This window comes from Morone saxatilis, unplaced genomic scaffold (assembly GCF_004916995.1).
Source record: "Morone saxatilis isolate NCDOM2014 unplaced genomic scaffold, NCSU_SB_2.0 Contig22, whole genome shotgun sequence".
Taxonomy (NCBI): domain Eukaryota; kingdom Metazoa; phylum Chordata; class Actinopteri; family Moronidae; genus Morone; species Morone saxatilis.
In genome coordinates this window covers 18,930,539-18,945,938 of record NW_023339785.1, presented here as the reverse complement: position 1 = coordinate 18,945,938, position 15,400 = coordinate 18,930,539, and the positions used below count along the sequence as shown (strand labels likewise).

General features: G+C 40.3%; 1 protein-coding gene across 1 annotated transcript; it reads right to left on the bottom strand.

The window, feature by feature from the left end:
* Nucleotides 1–4,520: 4,520 nt before the first annotated feature.
* drd1a (dopamine receptor D1a) lies at nucleotides 4,521–5,908 on the bottom strand. The gene has a single exon (XM_035669462.1). The coding sequence runs from the start codon at nucleotides 5,895–5,897 to the stop codon at nucleotides 4,779–4,781; it is 1,119 nt and encodes a 372-aa protein (XP_035525355.1). The 5' UTR covers nucleotides 5,898–5,908; the 3' UTR covers nucleotides 4,521–4,778.
* Between the last annotated feature and the right edge of the window lie 9,492 nt (nucleotides 5,909–15,400).

Below are 15,400 nucleotides of genomic sequence, written 5' to 3'. Positions count from 1 at the left end.
ATGATAGCTCTGCCAGTTGTGAATAATACATATTTAATGGAGAGTAATACAGATTATTGCAAACTGTTTAATTGCATTTTAATTCCCCAAGATCCCGCCTGAAGAGAGAGGGTGACGAGGAAATCATTAACTACATTAAAAATCCACTTTCACATGGCCAGGTGTTCCCTGCCTGTAAGCAAACAGCATGGGACCACAGAGGGTGACTTTATTATAGATGTGACAGCCGTCTGACTTTGGTGATACTTACGGGTTATGTGATATTTACAGACCATCCTTTGAGTCTCAAGTTGCCATTGCTTGATACTTACATAAGACTATGTCTCTCTCCTTGCCCCTTTCTTTCTCTCTCCCTGTCTCAGTAAATCATTTCCCCAGGGCCAGTCATTAGCATCATCTGAAGTTGCCATGTCTAACATCGCTTCTCCGATGTGCCAATCTAAAAAGACAGTATCACTTTGAGAATCTCCCGAACTCCACTGGAACAAAAAGATAGCGAAAGGAAAGGAATTCTCTGAGTGCGGTTGACATTGCAGGGTCTCTGAGCGCTGGAGCAGGTGATAGTAGCACTGCACCACGCACACACACACGCACACACACCCTGTCTTGTCGCCACCTCAGCCATCACTCTGAATGATGTCAGTCAAATTAATTGCTGTTCCCTTCCCATGGCACGCTTGAGGAGGTTTCACAGAGGCAAGGACAGTCCGGGGCCCAGAGAAAGCGGGCTTTAAAGGACAACTATGTGTGTGTGTTTGTGTGATTGTGCAAGCGGGAAAAAAAGAGTTATCACAGTATTTACACTATTTGATATTTTCCTAATGAGCATGAACTTAATTTCATTCAAAAATCTGTGCTCTAAATCTTTTGAGACTTGCTGTATAATGAGAGCCGCTCCTGACTCTTTAATCACTTTAAAGTGTTTATGTGATAAGACATAGCAACTGTTTTACACTGAAATTCATCTCATTCAGATTTTTATGGTCATTGAGGAGTTGGGCACATCTACAGAGACATTCTTTATCTCTTATAAACACAAACTTAATTCCAAACCAATTTAGATTTTGATCTAATTTATCGTTTCGGAAATAGGCAGATCTGCGAAGGAATGTTTAACTGGGTCTCGCAAAACAAAAATCCATCACATGTCCTTGTCGCTGCTCTGCTCTCCCTCCACACTTCAGCTACTTCGATCTCCCTTTCTGTCCCGTTCAAGCATCTGAATAGATCAGGGCGTGTAGGTTCTGGTGACAGCTGCATCCTTAATATACAAAGTTACTGAACCACTGAAAACAGAAATTTACCTCTGTCTCCTCGTTTTTAGCTGTGACTCAAAGTTCATGTTTAGTTGTCAGGTATTGTTTCAAGACTTCAATCGTGTCAGGGTAGAAAACTTTAGTGCAATGAATGAAAAAAACAAAGGGATAAAGAGGTGCCATAGTGGTTGCTTTCACTTTATTATTTCAGGCGATTCACAGCTCCAGATTGGGCCTTTCACTTTGCTAATGATGGCAATACATCACCCGGCTGAACAGCCACATGAACACCAGAATTACACAAGAGTGAAATTTTGGATGTGAGACACAGCTGGTCCCGTTAGGTTTTACCCTTTAGACTCTGGTGTGAAATGTGCTTCAGGAAGTTTGACGTGTAGAGGTCAAAGCTGTACAGCCACACATGCACCACACAGAGGATTTCACAGAAAGGGACAAACACACTTTTATTAAGCTGTGCATTGAGATATTTCCACATGGCTGAAGCAAACACTGCACAACTCATTTTCTTCTGTTACGAATGTAACATAACAACACGTATTCAGTGGTCGGACCTCTATAACAACTGCACATTCTAAGATTGACTGAGATTAATTTTAGCCAAGTACAAACACCTACAGCTCTTGTTTGTGTCATGAATGCTCACTGTAGCTAACTGATGAAGCAAGTTAGCGCAAGAAACAATAAATACAGCACATCAAATCAGAGGTAACTGTTCATGATTATGGCAATGCATCCTGTTATTCATATTCCACCAGTAAGTATGCTTCACTTCATAGGATACTTCCTGGGTCTTATTTTGATAGTCTGGGCCACTTTTTTTTTTTCAGTCATGATGATATTGTACTCACTGACATTTTGGTAAATACGCTTATTCACTTTCTTGCTGCACGTTAGATGAGAAGATCTACCACACACAATTTGTCCATTAGATATGAAGCTACTGCCAAGAGATGTTAGCTTAGATTAGCATAACATGTCTTATTTGGTTGATCCGAAGTTTGAAAACAACAAGTTTTTGGTTTGCTTGTTTGTTTTTATGTGATTTTTTTCTTGAGGTGCAATAGAGAAAGAATAAGTCAAGCAAGAAAGCGAATAGGTGTGCTTCCCAAATTATCGAACTATTTCTTTAACAGCTGAGATTTGGGAACAAAGTGACTTCGCTAAGACATATGACAAGACAAAAGATACAGGCAGTCAGATAATCAGATCACAGGTTTCATACAAACCATCAGCTTAGCAAAATCTGATCTGTAATTATGTGTTTGAAATCAAAAGTCACAGTGCATATGCAGTGCTCTGTAATACAACGGGAATCATTCATAAAATGCACTGTCCCGTTCATAGCCTGTCGCCCTCTGTAATCTCAGCTATTGTTGCTCTTTTTCCTAACGCAGAATGTAGGAAACAAGCTCACTGTAATGTGAGGAAGCCTTTTTGATATAAAAAAATATAAATAAGGGAAAGGCTGTTTCGTGATTTGGTTAAAAGCAACTGCATTACAGTAACGTTAGCTTGTCACTCAAGTGAGGCAGCAGAGGCATCAAATTAAAGGAACATTTATTCTATAAAATTGTTTATGATAATGTGATGTGTTTTCAAATTAATTAAAACAAACTGCATATTAGCTCACATAATTCCTAACTGAACTTTTTGAAAGCCCAAATGCACAACACACAGTTTTCCTGTGCTATGGGTTGATATTTCACCTGTTCCTCCAAATACTTCAATAATCTGACTGAATTGTGGGCTAGGTTACAACTGGTCTGATCGTCTGGCTGCTTGTGTTTCTTGCCTTGTCGTATTTCATCATGTTGACGTCAGTGTTCCCAGAGGTCAGCAATTACTTAAGTGAGTACAATGTTTCCGTAACCAACAGAAAATAAGACCCAAATGTGTACAAGATTATCCTTTAATCACTGGCTTTAAAGAGTTAATTAAAACAGATCCACCTAAACATTATTCAGTCAGTTACAATTCTGTATCAGCCTCTAAATAAGCACAATAGGCAAATACACCACAAGTGAAGCAAAACCTTTATGGTTTGTGCCTTTTCTTTAAAAGAGGTCATCAGCTGTTGTTTATGAAAAATACAGGACACACAAAGTGATATGAGACACTCATCCATAAAACACCATCAAGCACTGAAACAAATATTTTATGAGGTGTCTGTTGAGTAAATTTGGTTTGAAGTTATAATGACTTGACATTTGGATGAGATATAAATAACAATTCTGCACCAGTGTCAGCAACGAGGGGTGACCTAAAGTCTGACAAACTGCATTTTTCACCTTTGCTTACAAAAGAAATTTAGGTCACATTTTCATAAGTGTACAACTTTTCTGAACATTAAGGGATAAAGTCGGATGTAAAATCAGATCTATTTTCCTTTGTGCTAATTTATATTAAGTAGGGATGAACTGATTTATCGGCAGAACATCGGTATAGGCCGGTATTCGCCTTGCTGACTGACATCTGCCTATCGGCAAATAAGATGTTGTTCATTAATGTCAGTGTTTATCAATTTTGTTGCATCAATTATGCGATTTTGGCTAAATGTTTTGTTGGTTATTTCCAATTCTAATATTGGGGAAATAATTACCTAAATTTTCCGAGCACTGGCACAAATTGCACGCAAACATTGATGTGCTCCGTACACGAGCACTGACAGCGAGCGTCTGTTCAGCTCCGCATCTCACATCTCAGATAGGAAGAGAAATAGACTGAGCTGCAACAAGGAAGAGATGCTTATCTTTAGCTTTCGTTTTGTTTCCCTGGCACAAAAGGGCAAATAAACAACAACAAAAAAACATCCGTATCGGCATCAACAATCAGCCAAATTGGTGGTTTTAACATAAGTATCAGCCCAGAATCTTCCAGTCGGTGCATTTTACCTACATGTTCCATTTCGAAACAGGATTTGGTCTGACCCTTTACAGCTGGAACCCTTGCAGGTTCACAGGATGTTAACGAATGAGTAATGGTATTTCTGTGAGCTGTCATGGTTTTGGTTGTGGTGTGCGTGCTGGGTGCTGCACTATATTTGGAGTAGCATGTTTTGACAGTGTTTGTGTTTGCGTACGTGTGTGTGATGGTATTGAAGAGAGCAGTGTCTGACAGCATTAGAGAGTGTGCTGCCCAGTCATGGGATTATCTATCCCAGGGGCGTGTCAGCACCGATGGGCTCCGAGCTCCCTGGCACAACAGCGGAGAAGAGTCTTAATCTCAATCCCCCAAAATCCCCTCTCCTCTTTCAGGAGTTTCTTCCATTTGAAGACAGTGTAGTCGACCACGGCGAGCACGGCAAGCTCACTCTGACAGTCTGCACACGGGCCACTCGCGTAATGCAAACACGGGTACATATGGGGTCACCGTATCCTTCAGTCACACTAAGAGTCAGCACAGAGAGCAGCGTCCTCGTTTGAAGTCGATCAGACCGGCCTGTACAGGAACGCTTGGACTCTTAGCATTAAGGATGAGTCAGTGCTGTGAGAGAGTCATGAGTCATTTCTTGTTTAGACTGACTGTCTCTATATTGTGGCCTCCTGGATACAGTCTGTGGCAGCCCAGCAGGATGGAGAAGGCCTTGCGGAAATCTGCATTGAAGGCATAGATGATGGGGTTGAGGGAGGAATTAGCCCAGCCGAACCACACGAACACGTCAAACGTGGTGGGGCTGATGCAGGGGAAGGCCTCCCCTCCGCTCGACTGCTCGCAGAAGGGCACCATGCAGTTGAGGATGAAGAATGGTAGCCAGCAGCACACAAACACCCCCATGATCACCGACAGTGTCTTCAGCACCTTGGTCTCCCTCTTGAATGTCATTTTGAAAGAGCTCTCTGACTCTGCGATGCTGGAGCCTCCGCCCATGCTGTCGTGCCTGTTCTTGGCATTTTCAGCCGCTCGCTCCAGGGCCGAGATCCTCCTGATTTGTCTGTGGGCGATGCGGTAGATTTGGGTATAGGTGGCCACCATGATGATCACAGGGATATAAAAGCTTATGAGAGAGGTGGAGATGGCGTAGGTCCTGTTCAGGCTCGAGTCACAGTTCTCCGGGCTACGGTAAGATGAAGCGTTCAAACCTGAAGAGCCAGAGGACCCAGTGAGAGGGGTGTAAGGTTTAGTTTGGGCCTTGTGCCAGTTGAGCTGCACCGGGATAAAGGATATAAGGACGGACAGCGTCCAGGCCACACTGATCATCACATACGCCACTCTAGGTGTCATCTTCCTCTCATAGCGAAAGGGGCTGGAGATGGCCCAGTAGCGGTCCAAGCTTATCACACAAAGGTTCAAGATGGACGCCGTGGAGCACATAATGTCAAAAGCCACCCAGGTGTCACAGAAAGAGCCGAACGGCCAGAATCCAGCGATCTCTGTTACCGCCTTCCACGGCATCACCAAGATGGCAACCAAGAGGTCTGACACGGCCAGCGAGATCACAAAAAAGTTGGTCACCTTGGAGCGCAGATGTCGAAACTTGGTGACTGCGGCACAGACAAGCGTGTTTCCCAACAAGGTGGTGAGGATGAGCAGCGAGAGGAAACAGCCAGTTAGGACGCGGCTCGAAGGAGCCTCTTCCAAAAACCCATTGTCAATGACAGTCGTGAAGTTCATGAGATCCATCCCTGAACATGTGCGGGTCGGGTTGTTCCTTTAAGTCATCCTGGAGAGCTGTGCTACATTATATCCACAGGGTTAAAAATCTAGGAGGCTCCTGTGCTCCTGCCAGGCAAACAAATCACCATCATTGCATCAACTGATAAATGATGAATGGCGAGATGAGGCAAACCCTCTCTGAGTCGGACATTTGCCTCCTGACTTTGTTAATTAGATTTGACATCATTTGAGCTGCAGTGCTGAGGAGGCAGTGGTAACTTAATTCCTCTGTGTAATGACTGTGAGCTCTTCTGTCTGTCCCAAACTGCTGTAATATTCGGAATCTCTCTGTCTGCTCACTAAAATCATCAGCAAACCCTGTGGATTAAAGAAATTCATTTTTAACATTAACTTAGATAATAGTTCTTGTCATAAACATTGGTTGAAATACTACATGTTTATTGTTGCTCCCTTTATGTAAGTTCTGATTATACTGTGCTATTTGACTGCATCTCAAATAGCCGATTATAATGTGTATAATGCAATGATCCGATTTTAAAAAGCATACTCTAAAGAGCACTGGCTACAACTGTCAGCAGGATTTTCCCATGAGCGCATTGTAATTATGAAGGCATGACTAATAAAGAGTCCTGCGGTCCTCCGCACATATACCCCACAATGCTCTGTTTTAATCGCAATCCTCATACTCACCTTACTAGCTGTGGTTTCATTTAACATTTCAAAATAAATGTCCCGTCGCTTCCATTACAACTTCCCAGCATAAAGTCCCATCCAAAAAAAAGGGGGGGGGAAATACAGTCCTCCACATCCGACAAAAACAAACCAAAGAGATTATATCCTCGATGCACTCGCTGGCTGTTGTTCGCGAGTAAATAAAACACACACACAACATTCCTCAGATGTCACTCACCGCTCCGGCTGCGTCCTCCTCCTCCTGCAGCCCTGCGCGTCAGCGGCCAAATCCCGGAGCCTGTGCGCTCCGGCGCACTGACGTTGTCCCATTCAAGAGAAAAGTGAAGCAGGGATGAAAAGCATGTGACTGTGGCCCTTTGGCGACCAATTCCGCTATACTGCCTAATGCACAGTGAGTAACACCTGACTTGTCATGAGTGGCCTCTTGATGAAGGCTTTGGAGGTTAATAACACATTGCACTGCAGATTAAAGTCACCGGTTATCAGCGGCGCTGTCTCTTAATTTGACCCACTTAAATCTGCACTGTGGTGTAGTTTAATTAAATTAAGATGCGAGTTATAAAACTGAATCAGGACAAAGGCCAAACACGCAGGGGGCCAGTGAGTCGCTGAGGCCACCTAACGGAGAGAGAGAACCACTGCACCTGTAAGGGGGAGATCGAGCTGGAGGGACACGAAGCCCATGTGAAGGATTTTTTACTCCTTTGCAGGATTTTAATGAATGAAATAGAGTTGTTTTTTTTATGAACGACAGGTTTACGCTCAGACAGAAGATTACATCAGAAACTCACATTCTTCATCCGCCTATGCCAGAGTTTCTCATGTGCAGACGGACCAATGTCACCTTCAGCCGCAGTCATCATTTTTATCTGCTCTGACCGATAAATCGTGCACTGCTTGTAAAGAAAATCTGTCAGCAAACACATAGCTGTTGTGTTCAGTAGAGGCTGGTATCTCGCACGCAGATCATAGTGGAATACACACAAACAATCGTGACATGCCAGCTGTCACCTTACACTGATGTAAGTACTTCTGACAGGAGGAAAAGAAACTGCTTTCACCCTTTTCCATCACAAACATCCACACTAGAAGACGGTTTAATAGATGGGTTGAAGCCACCAGACTGGTGTAAATGAGTGAATAGAATAATACACGTGTTCATTTTCCTTTTGCCATATTTTCCTTAACATCTCTCACTCTGTGCTGTAATCCATTATCACAGTTTGAAGAACAATATAAGATACTCTAACAGAAAATGCTACATTTGTAATATAATAAGGGACTATTCTTTTGTCTTGCCTAATATTTAATAAGGGATTTATTTAAAAAACACAAACTGACAAAATTCAAATGTGACAGCTCATTATTTTTTAATATCCTTTAAATATTTCAGGACTCTCTTTATTATCTTTTATAGACAAACCCCAGAAATGAATGCATATTAAACCAATGACAACACAAGTCAATACCTTTTCTTAAAAAGGTTGTCTAGCACCAACAGGTTTGTTGTCAGCAGGAAACTCAAGCACTCCAACATTTACAGTTAAGGCGGGAACAGATGGGGATGTTATAGTCTGCTGAGAGAGCTACCAGAGAGGTCAGTGATTGTTTTGAGAAATATGCTTTCTTGCCAAGACTTTGATGAGAAGATCAATACCACTTTTCACTCTCACTTTAATTTTTTTACGAGGGTGTGTGTGCCAGACTGTTTCTTGGCCACGAGCGCCCACTTAACGTAGCACCACTTAAACCACATTGTTTTTATACTCACTTGTTATCTGAGGACGAAGCCAGACCAGCTGTTTCCATGTTTCCAGTCTTTATGCTAAACTAAGCTAACAGGTTGCTAACTCATGCCTCGTATTGAACAGATAGACATAAAAGCGTTATCGATCTTCTCATCGAACTCGGCAAAGAGAGCGAATAACCATATTTCCTGACATGTGGAACTATTTCTTTGACTTCACACTGACTCTGTCACTTGATGTTTAACTAAATGTTAACATGTCAGCTAATCAGCATCAGTGCTCTGCCCTCCAAAGATAATTTTAAAATTGTCCTGGAAACCTGTGAATTAGTAAAATGTATTTTTAGTTTATTATAACCGTGTGTTTATTATTCTCATGTGCTGCATTCTTTCCTAAAAAAAGATGTCATGTTCTTTCTTACTCTCTGAGTGCTGCCTTGCTTCGAGGACATCAAAGACACAGCAGCCGGGCAGGGTTGAGAGTTTAAAGGTCAGAGGTGAGACCAGGGTAGACAGGCAAAGCAGAGATGCATTGTGGGCCTACTTCAGAGCGTCTCTTTCTACCTACCCTCTGCTCTGCTACTTCTCTGTGTTCAAAGGTGCAGCTGCTGCTCCTCTAACTCACGTCCCATGCAGTTCAAAGGCTACATAGAGGCTGCTGCTGCTGCTGTGAGTTAGGATTTCCTAAACATGCTGACTGTAAAATCCTCTTTATCTTACTTTTCTTGCAATGTAATGAGTAATTTGCTCTCTTCAGATGCCAAGCCATGACTAAGAAGATGTGTGAAAACAGATGAGGTAAACCACAACTGCAGCTTTTTACATAATATGTCAATCACGACAAGTGCTCATGTGGATACTGATATAAGTCTGGACAAGTTTGGAGTGTTTTTAGTCTGATGTGGGATGACAGTTACAGTGCTTTGAGAAAGACGGCTGAGAGCGTCAAAGGGGCCCGTTTTAGGAACCAAAATGTTACAAAACCTCAGCCTTCTGCTGCATGTTCGTGTATGTGAATGCAGGTGTGAAAACATGTCTTTTTTTGAGTAGTGGCATGCGAACATGTTAACTCTTAACCGCTCTCCAGATGGACAGAATAGATAAAAGAGACAATGGTTCAGTGTTCTCTATTACTCTGTCTGCCTGTTTCCTCTTCTCTGCCTTACTTTTATGGGTCAAACACCCCTCCTCTCCGCACCATGGCATTACAGCCTGACCTTTTTTTTTAATAATACTCAATGAGAACAAAATATGAAAGTAGTTGATTTATTTGACGACAGCAGCACAACATTTCTGAACTGACATAATGTTTTTCACATTGTGAATATTACTTTGCTGAATACATCATAGGATGTGTCCGTTGATATCAAGACTAATAAATAAATAAATAAATAAACATAAATAGTAATATAAATAATACTAATAAATATATAAAGGTAATTTTAAATGTGAATCTAATAAATTATCCGGTCATAATTGTCCTTTCATTTTATGTGAGAAAAATTTACTTAAAATAACTCCTAATTAGCAACAAGCTGCTCTGCATGAAAGAGAAAAACAGGCCACAATCTTCAACTCTTTGCTTAATTTCTGTTAAGTCGGATGAAGAATTGTTTGTACTGGCTGAAAGGCATCAGGCTGATATTCCTTGACCTCGTAAATCTTTCCTGGCATTTGTTGTTCTGAAAGAGGAACACAGAGGGTTTGGGATTATGTTTTATCATGATAGCCACTATTGATGCAGCAAGTAAAGGGTAAGAACTGTCTTGTCAAGAAATCATGTTTCTGTTGACTAACCTCTTGATGTGATCCCAGAGCATCTAGGTTCGCCTCAAGTTCTTCCAGAACATGCCTGTCCTCCGAGAATAGTACCGTCACATTGTTAAGAAGGTCCTTCAGCCCCCTGACAAACACGCCCACACAGGATTGCTATGGAAAAATGACATGGCTGAGTCAGGCTATTGTAAATAAAAGTCCATGTGTCATCATGACCCGAGCCCAACAAAGCTCAGTCTAAATGATTCAGAGTGCAGATGGTGAAAAATATGCAATACTTACTGCATTAGCTTTATTGTATGTCACACGCATCATCTGTGTCTACAGGGAGAGAAAATGTATTTAATTCATTCATTCAGATATTATTATATATTATTCTATCTGTAAGGTTATGACATTAACAATAAAGCGTCTGACAAAAAAGACCTGCAAGAGCGAAGCCACAAGTGTTGAAATAAAGTGTGATAATATCAATGCAAAATACTTACAGATGTGATATTGATGCGTTTTTGTTTGTAGAGTGTGTTGAGCTTCTCCAGTCGGGGTATAATATCGCGGTTCAGGTCCTTGTTTGACTGAACACTGTAGTAGAGATGCAACAGGACGAGAAGGGCAAGCACGAACTTCATACTGCAGCGTTGTTTCTTTTCCTTCACAGCTTCTTCTTGTTGTCTTAAGTGTGAGGCTTGATGTGATCGGTATCTGCGCATTCTTTTTATACACACAAGAAAAAGGAAGGAAGTCAATGACTGACTCGTTACACACCTACCTGGAAATTTTTATTTCATGTGATGGGCACTTATTATTTTCAAAATCTTAACATGACAGAAACTTAAGAAACTTAAGACATAAAAGTTATTTATATACATTACCTCTGATATGAGTCAGCGTCAACAATCTTGTTTTACTGCATTCTGGTAGAAGACATTCTTGAAGAGATAGTAACTCTACATGCAAGCAGTTCACAAACTTGTTTGCAAACTATTTTGCAACTATGTGTACATTAGCAAATAGAAGGGGCCTCCAATATTTTGTTATGACATTAATCCTGTAAAGTGACTTTCATTTACTTGACATTTTCACTATTTCACTTTTTTATTTTTATTTTTTTCCATTGTTTTTTTTAACAGTGAGTACTCTCTGCTCATGTAATATCAAGAAATTGTCGTTGACCTCAATGAGCTGTTAACATCGCTGTATTCTAAATATTTAATTTCACTACTTGGAGGTGATCTAACAATGTCAATGCTGTGACATCTTACTGCAAATATAATAAATGTACCACATCTTATGGATAAGATCTGCACAGTAACCAGTAGAAATGATTCTGGCCTGCTACTGCAACTTTTAGAAATGAACTGGTATGTCGTTGAACATGGGGAGAAAAAAATGTTCTTAGAGTATAAGGAAGTACTTTCTTGAAGAGTAAGAGAAACTGAGATTGGCACCGCTTCTCCTTTTTTCATCCCCATCTTCAGAAAAGTTATCACACTTGATGGTCAGTGATGGAGATCCCCTAATGTACAGTAACGTACAGTTTAATTTATGTTTCGGGGAAACTCCTTTGAACCTTTCGACTGCTTGGGGAGGAAGAGGGGGGCTTAATGGGGGTGGGGGGGTGGGGGAGAGACACAGATGCAGAGCAATAAATAAAAAAGAAATAGCAGCAACAATAATAACTATAATACTTAAAAAATGACTAAGAATAATAATGATGATGAAGATTTAATGTGCAGAAGGAATTGACACTTCTTGTAAGAATATCTGTTGTTTATAGACGTAAATATATATTATTTTTATTATTTTATATATATATATTTGTACAACCATCTTCACATTGGGGGTTGCATCATTCATAGAAATATTAGGAAAATCACAATAGTGCAATATCCAAATTGCTGAAGGTAAACTCATTCAAATAATAAAAGCAATAAAATGAAGCAGCTCTGCAGAGATGTCCATGGCCGACACATCTTGTTCTCCAAATGTTTCTTTGGTACAGATAAATGTCACATCATCATATTTTTATTTATTTTTATTTTAACACAATTGTAATTTTTTTGTGTGATTTTAATCATATCCTGCAGCCGTAGAATATATGTAGCAGAGGTGGATCATTGTTTATCAAGTCACAAGTAAGTCTCAAGTCTTTGCCCATCTAGGTTCTAAACTTTGTCGTCACCAAATATAACGCCATATAACAACAGATTGAATTAAACAAAATTGTCTTTGGTCTTAACTTTTCCAACTGGCGCTCAGTAATGTGACATTAGTTCTTCATGCCTCTCTCCTGCAGCATGATTGGATGCTGTCGGATTGGTTGGAAAAACAAAGTGGATCTGGGGAATAGAGTGTCGACTTGCTGCGCATTAATAGATGAAATGATTTGTGGCATACTTTTAAAATAACGTACTTTACATAGGATTCCAGTGGCGTTGTTTCACTCAACCTGGAAACAAAGATTAGCTGCTCTGGCTTGAGTATTGTACAGCTTCTACAATATCTGAGATAGAAAAAAACACAATCATTGTTCTGCAAACCAATGAATAAAAAAAACTACCACGTGACTGTGACAATATTATATACTTTTCCATAGGATCTGTGTTCTGCATATAAACGGTGTTGCATGTGGTTGTCATGTTTTTTTAGTAAGCCACTATGACGACAGGCAACAGCTGTTGGAGGGATTGCCATGAAATAGTGAAATTTATTGTCCTCCCTCGGGCTGAATTGTAAAAACTTTGCTGATCCGTGAATCATTTGGCACCATCAGCAGGTCCAATTTCTTGTTTAGGTTTATGATGGTTAGCATGTTAGCATCATCATTGTGAGGGAATTAATGTTAGCATTTAGCTCCAGTGCAGCCTCACAGACTTGGCTGGAAATTTGTTGGACTCCAATATTTATGAATAACTACTTTATTCTCATTATTTTCTTATACCCATTTCATAATTTCCACACAGGTACACTAATGCATGACGCTAATGTTGTCAGAAACAAGTTCTAGCTCGCAGTGCTTAGTATCTTCAGTGATTTGTCAATCTCTAATGATACTGAACACTCAAGAAAAAATTCCCGGATTTATTCAGAGGAATGGCTAACCACTTTAGCTGGTGATCCACATGAGGTGATGACTAAAAACTTAATAAGACTTCCAAATAAAGATTAGAAGTCATACCCTTGTGGGAGTCATACATTAAGTGAGGTAAGTGAGGTAAATATATAAAAAAAATTATCTACTTAATACATTTCTCCTAAATGTCAGCAACTTTATGAGCAACTTTATGACTCATGCAGTTACAGCGTTTTGCAGTTGTCATCATGGAAGTCCATGTGGCCCTTGTCTTTAACACCATCAGTGGATGAAAGAACCCATGTGTCAGTTTGAGGAGAACTGAGGGGAACGTCGGTGCTCTTCTCTGCACAGCAGGGGAATCTTTGCAATCTTTGAGGGGAATTAGTGGCAGAAAAATTGCATAATGTTATTCCTGAGATCCAAAAGGTTATTACTCACTCAAATATGAAAGTGTTGAATTGAATTACAGAACTGAATTTTGCTTTAATAGTGATGTTGAGCTTCTAAGTGCTGATTAGAGGGTTGTTACTCCACTCACAGACCTGATACAGCTGATCAGAGCCTGTTCAAAGGTATCAATCAAGTAGAGTTAACTCAACAGTAAACAGAGGATGGTTTCTTTGCCAGGAGTTTTGACTAAACCCTTCAACACTCCAACAAAAAGTGTTGATAATCATATCACACAGACAGCTCTTCAAACCTCTTAACCCCTTCAATAATCCATTAATGGTGATTGTGACACACACAAATGACTGCACAGTGCTCAATAACACTGATCAATCACTTACAGTTTTACAATCTGATCACTGATGATGTACAGTACGTGGCTGGGCTTTCTGCTCATATGGAGGGAAAAAAGATTCATCAGGTTTGCCTTTGTGTGTCAGAGACAAAGGGAAAGGGTAGCTATAGTACTTCTGCACTGATGTGCGCAGTATTAGCTCATGGAAAAATGAATGTCTGTCTGTGTGTGTTTGATCTCTCAGAGTGTGTATTACTATTGCAAGTAAGTGTAATGCAAGTGGGTGAACCTGAGACTGCTGACTGTGAGTGCGGAAAAAACTTTGGTCAACTTGTGAGAGAGATTGTGTGTTGATAAATCTTACATTTCCGTCTTAACTGAAATCTTAACTTCACCCATCATTACTGAATTTTTAAGATATACCTGAAAGTGCTGGACTGTAAATGTGAAAAAAAAAGATTCCTGTAAAGTCTGCTTCACGCCTTACTTGTTTTCTGTGTTACAAACTGTTGACGATGTCACTTACAAGGTAAGTTTAGGGTAACAGCAGTAAAGGATGAACAGTTTAATAATGGAGGAGAGTTCAACTTTAAGTATGAAAAAGCGATGATACAGAGCGTGGTGTCCTTTTACCGGCAATGGGAGGCTGCTGAGTTATTGTTTTCTATATTGGGGCATTATGGTGTATATCATTATACAGGAATCATGGCCCCCTTCCATAGACTCAAATTCATGATTTAAAGCTTGCATGTTTGTTCAGTTTAACAACTGGTTAGTTAGTTTCACTCAAGGTAGCATGAAGCAAAAGTAATGTATGAGGAGTTAATTTTTTACATGGCCTGTACAGTAATAAGTAACTATTTGCCTTTCAATATGGACAAAAAAAAAAACAGGAAAATGTGACAGATCCTAGTGGACTGTTGTTTTACTTTGATCAAGTAGTTTATTTAGGTAAAATACATACAGTACTAGTATAGTGAAATTAAACGAGTGGGAAAATTCTGTGAATCACTCATCAGATTCTTCTGGCACCAGTGCTGCTATTTGACAGCTACAGCAGTTGTATCAAAATAGATCAGCTTAGAGCTTGAGGGTAACAATATAACTACGTGTGAAAAAGAAATGGTCAAAGTTCAGAAACATGTAGGCACTGCCAGCACGGCTCTAGTCTGCACGCAGAAAAGGAGAACTTTAGTTCAGCATTCAACACCAGAAAGCCTAGCCAATTTGAGGTGAGGATTGATGAGTGTCATATTGCTGTATGAGAATGTGCAATGGGTGTATGATCACATGGAGTATGGCTTCCTGTCTACAGGGCCTTGGGAAATAGAGTCAAGCGATCGAAGCGTATACAGTAACAGCGATCCCCAACACAACACATCGTGTTGCTTGTGAGCTGATGACACGAGAACATAGTTTAAATTATGAACACATTCCAGTTTATTACTTACACATGAAACACCTAGAATAACATA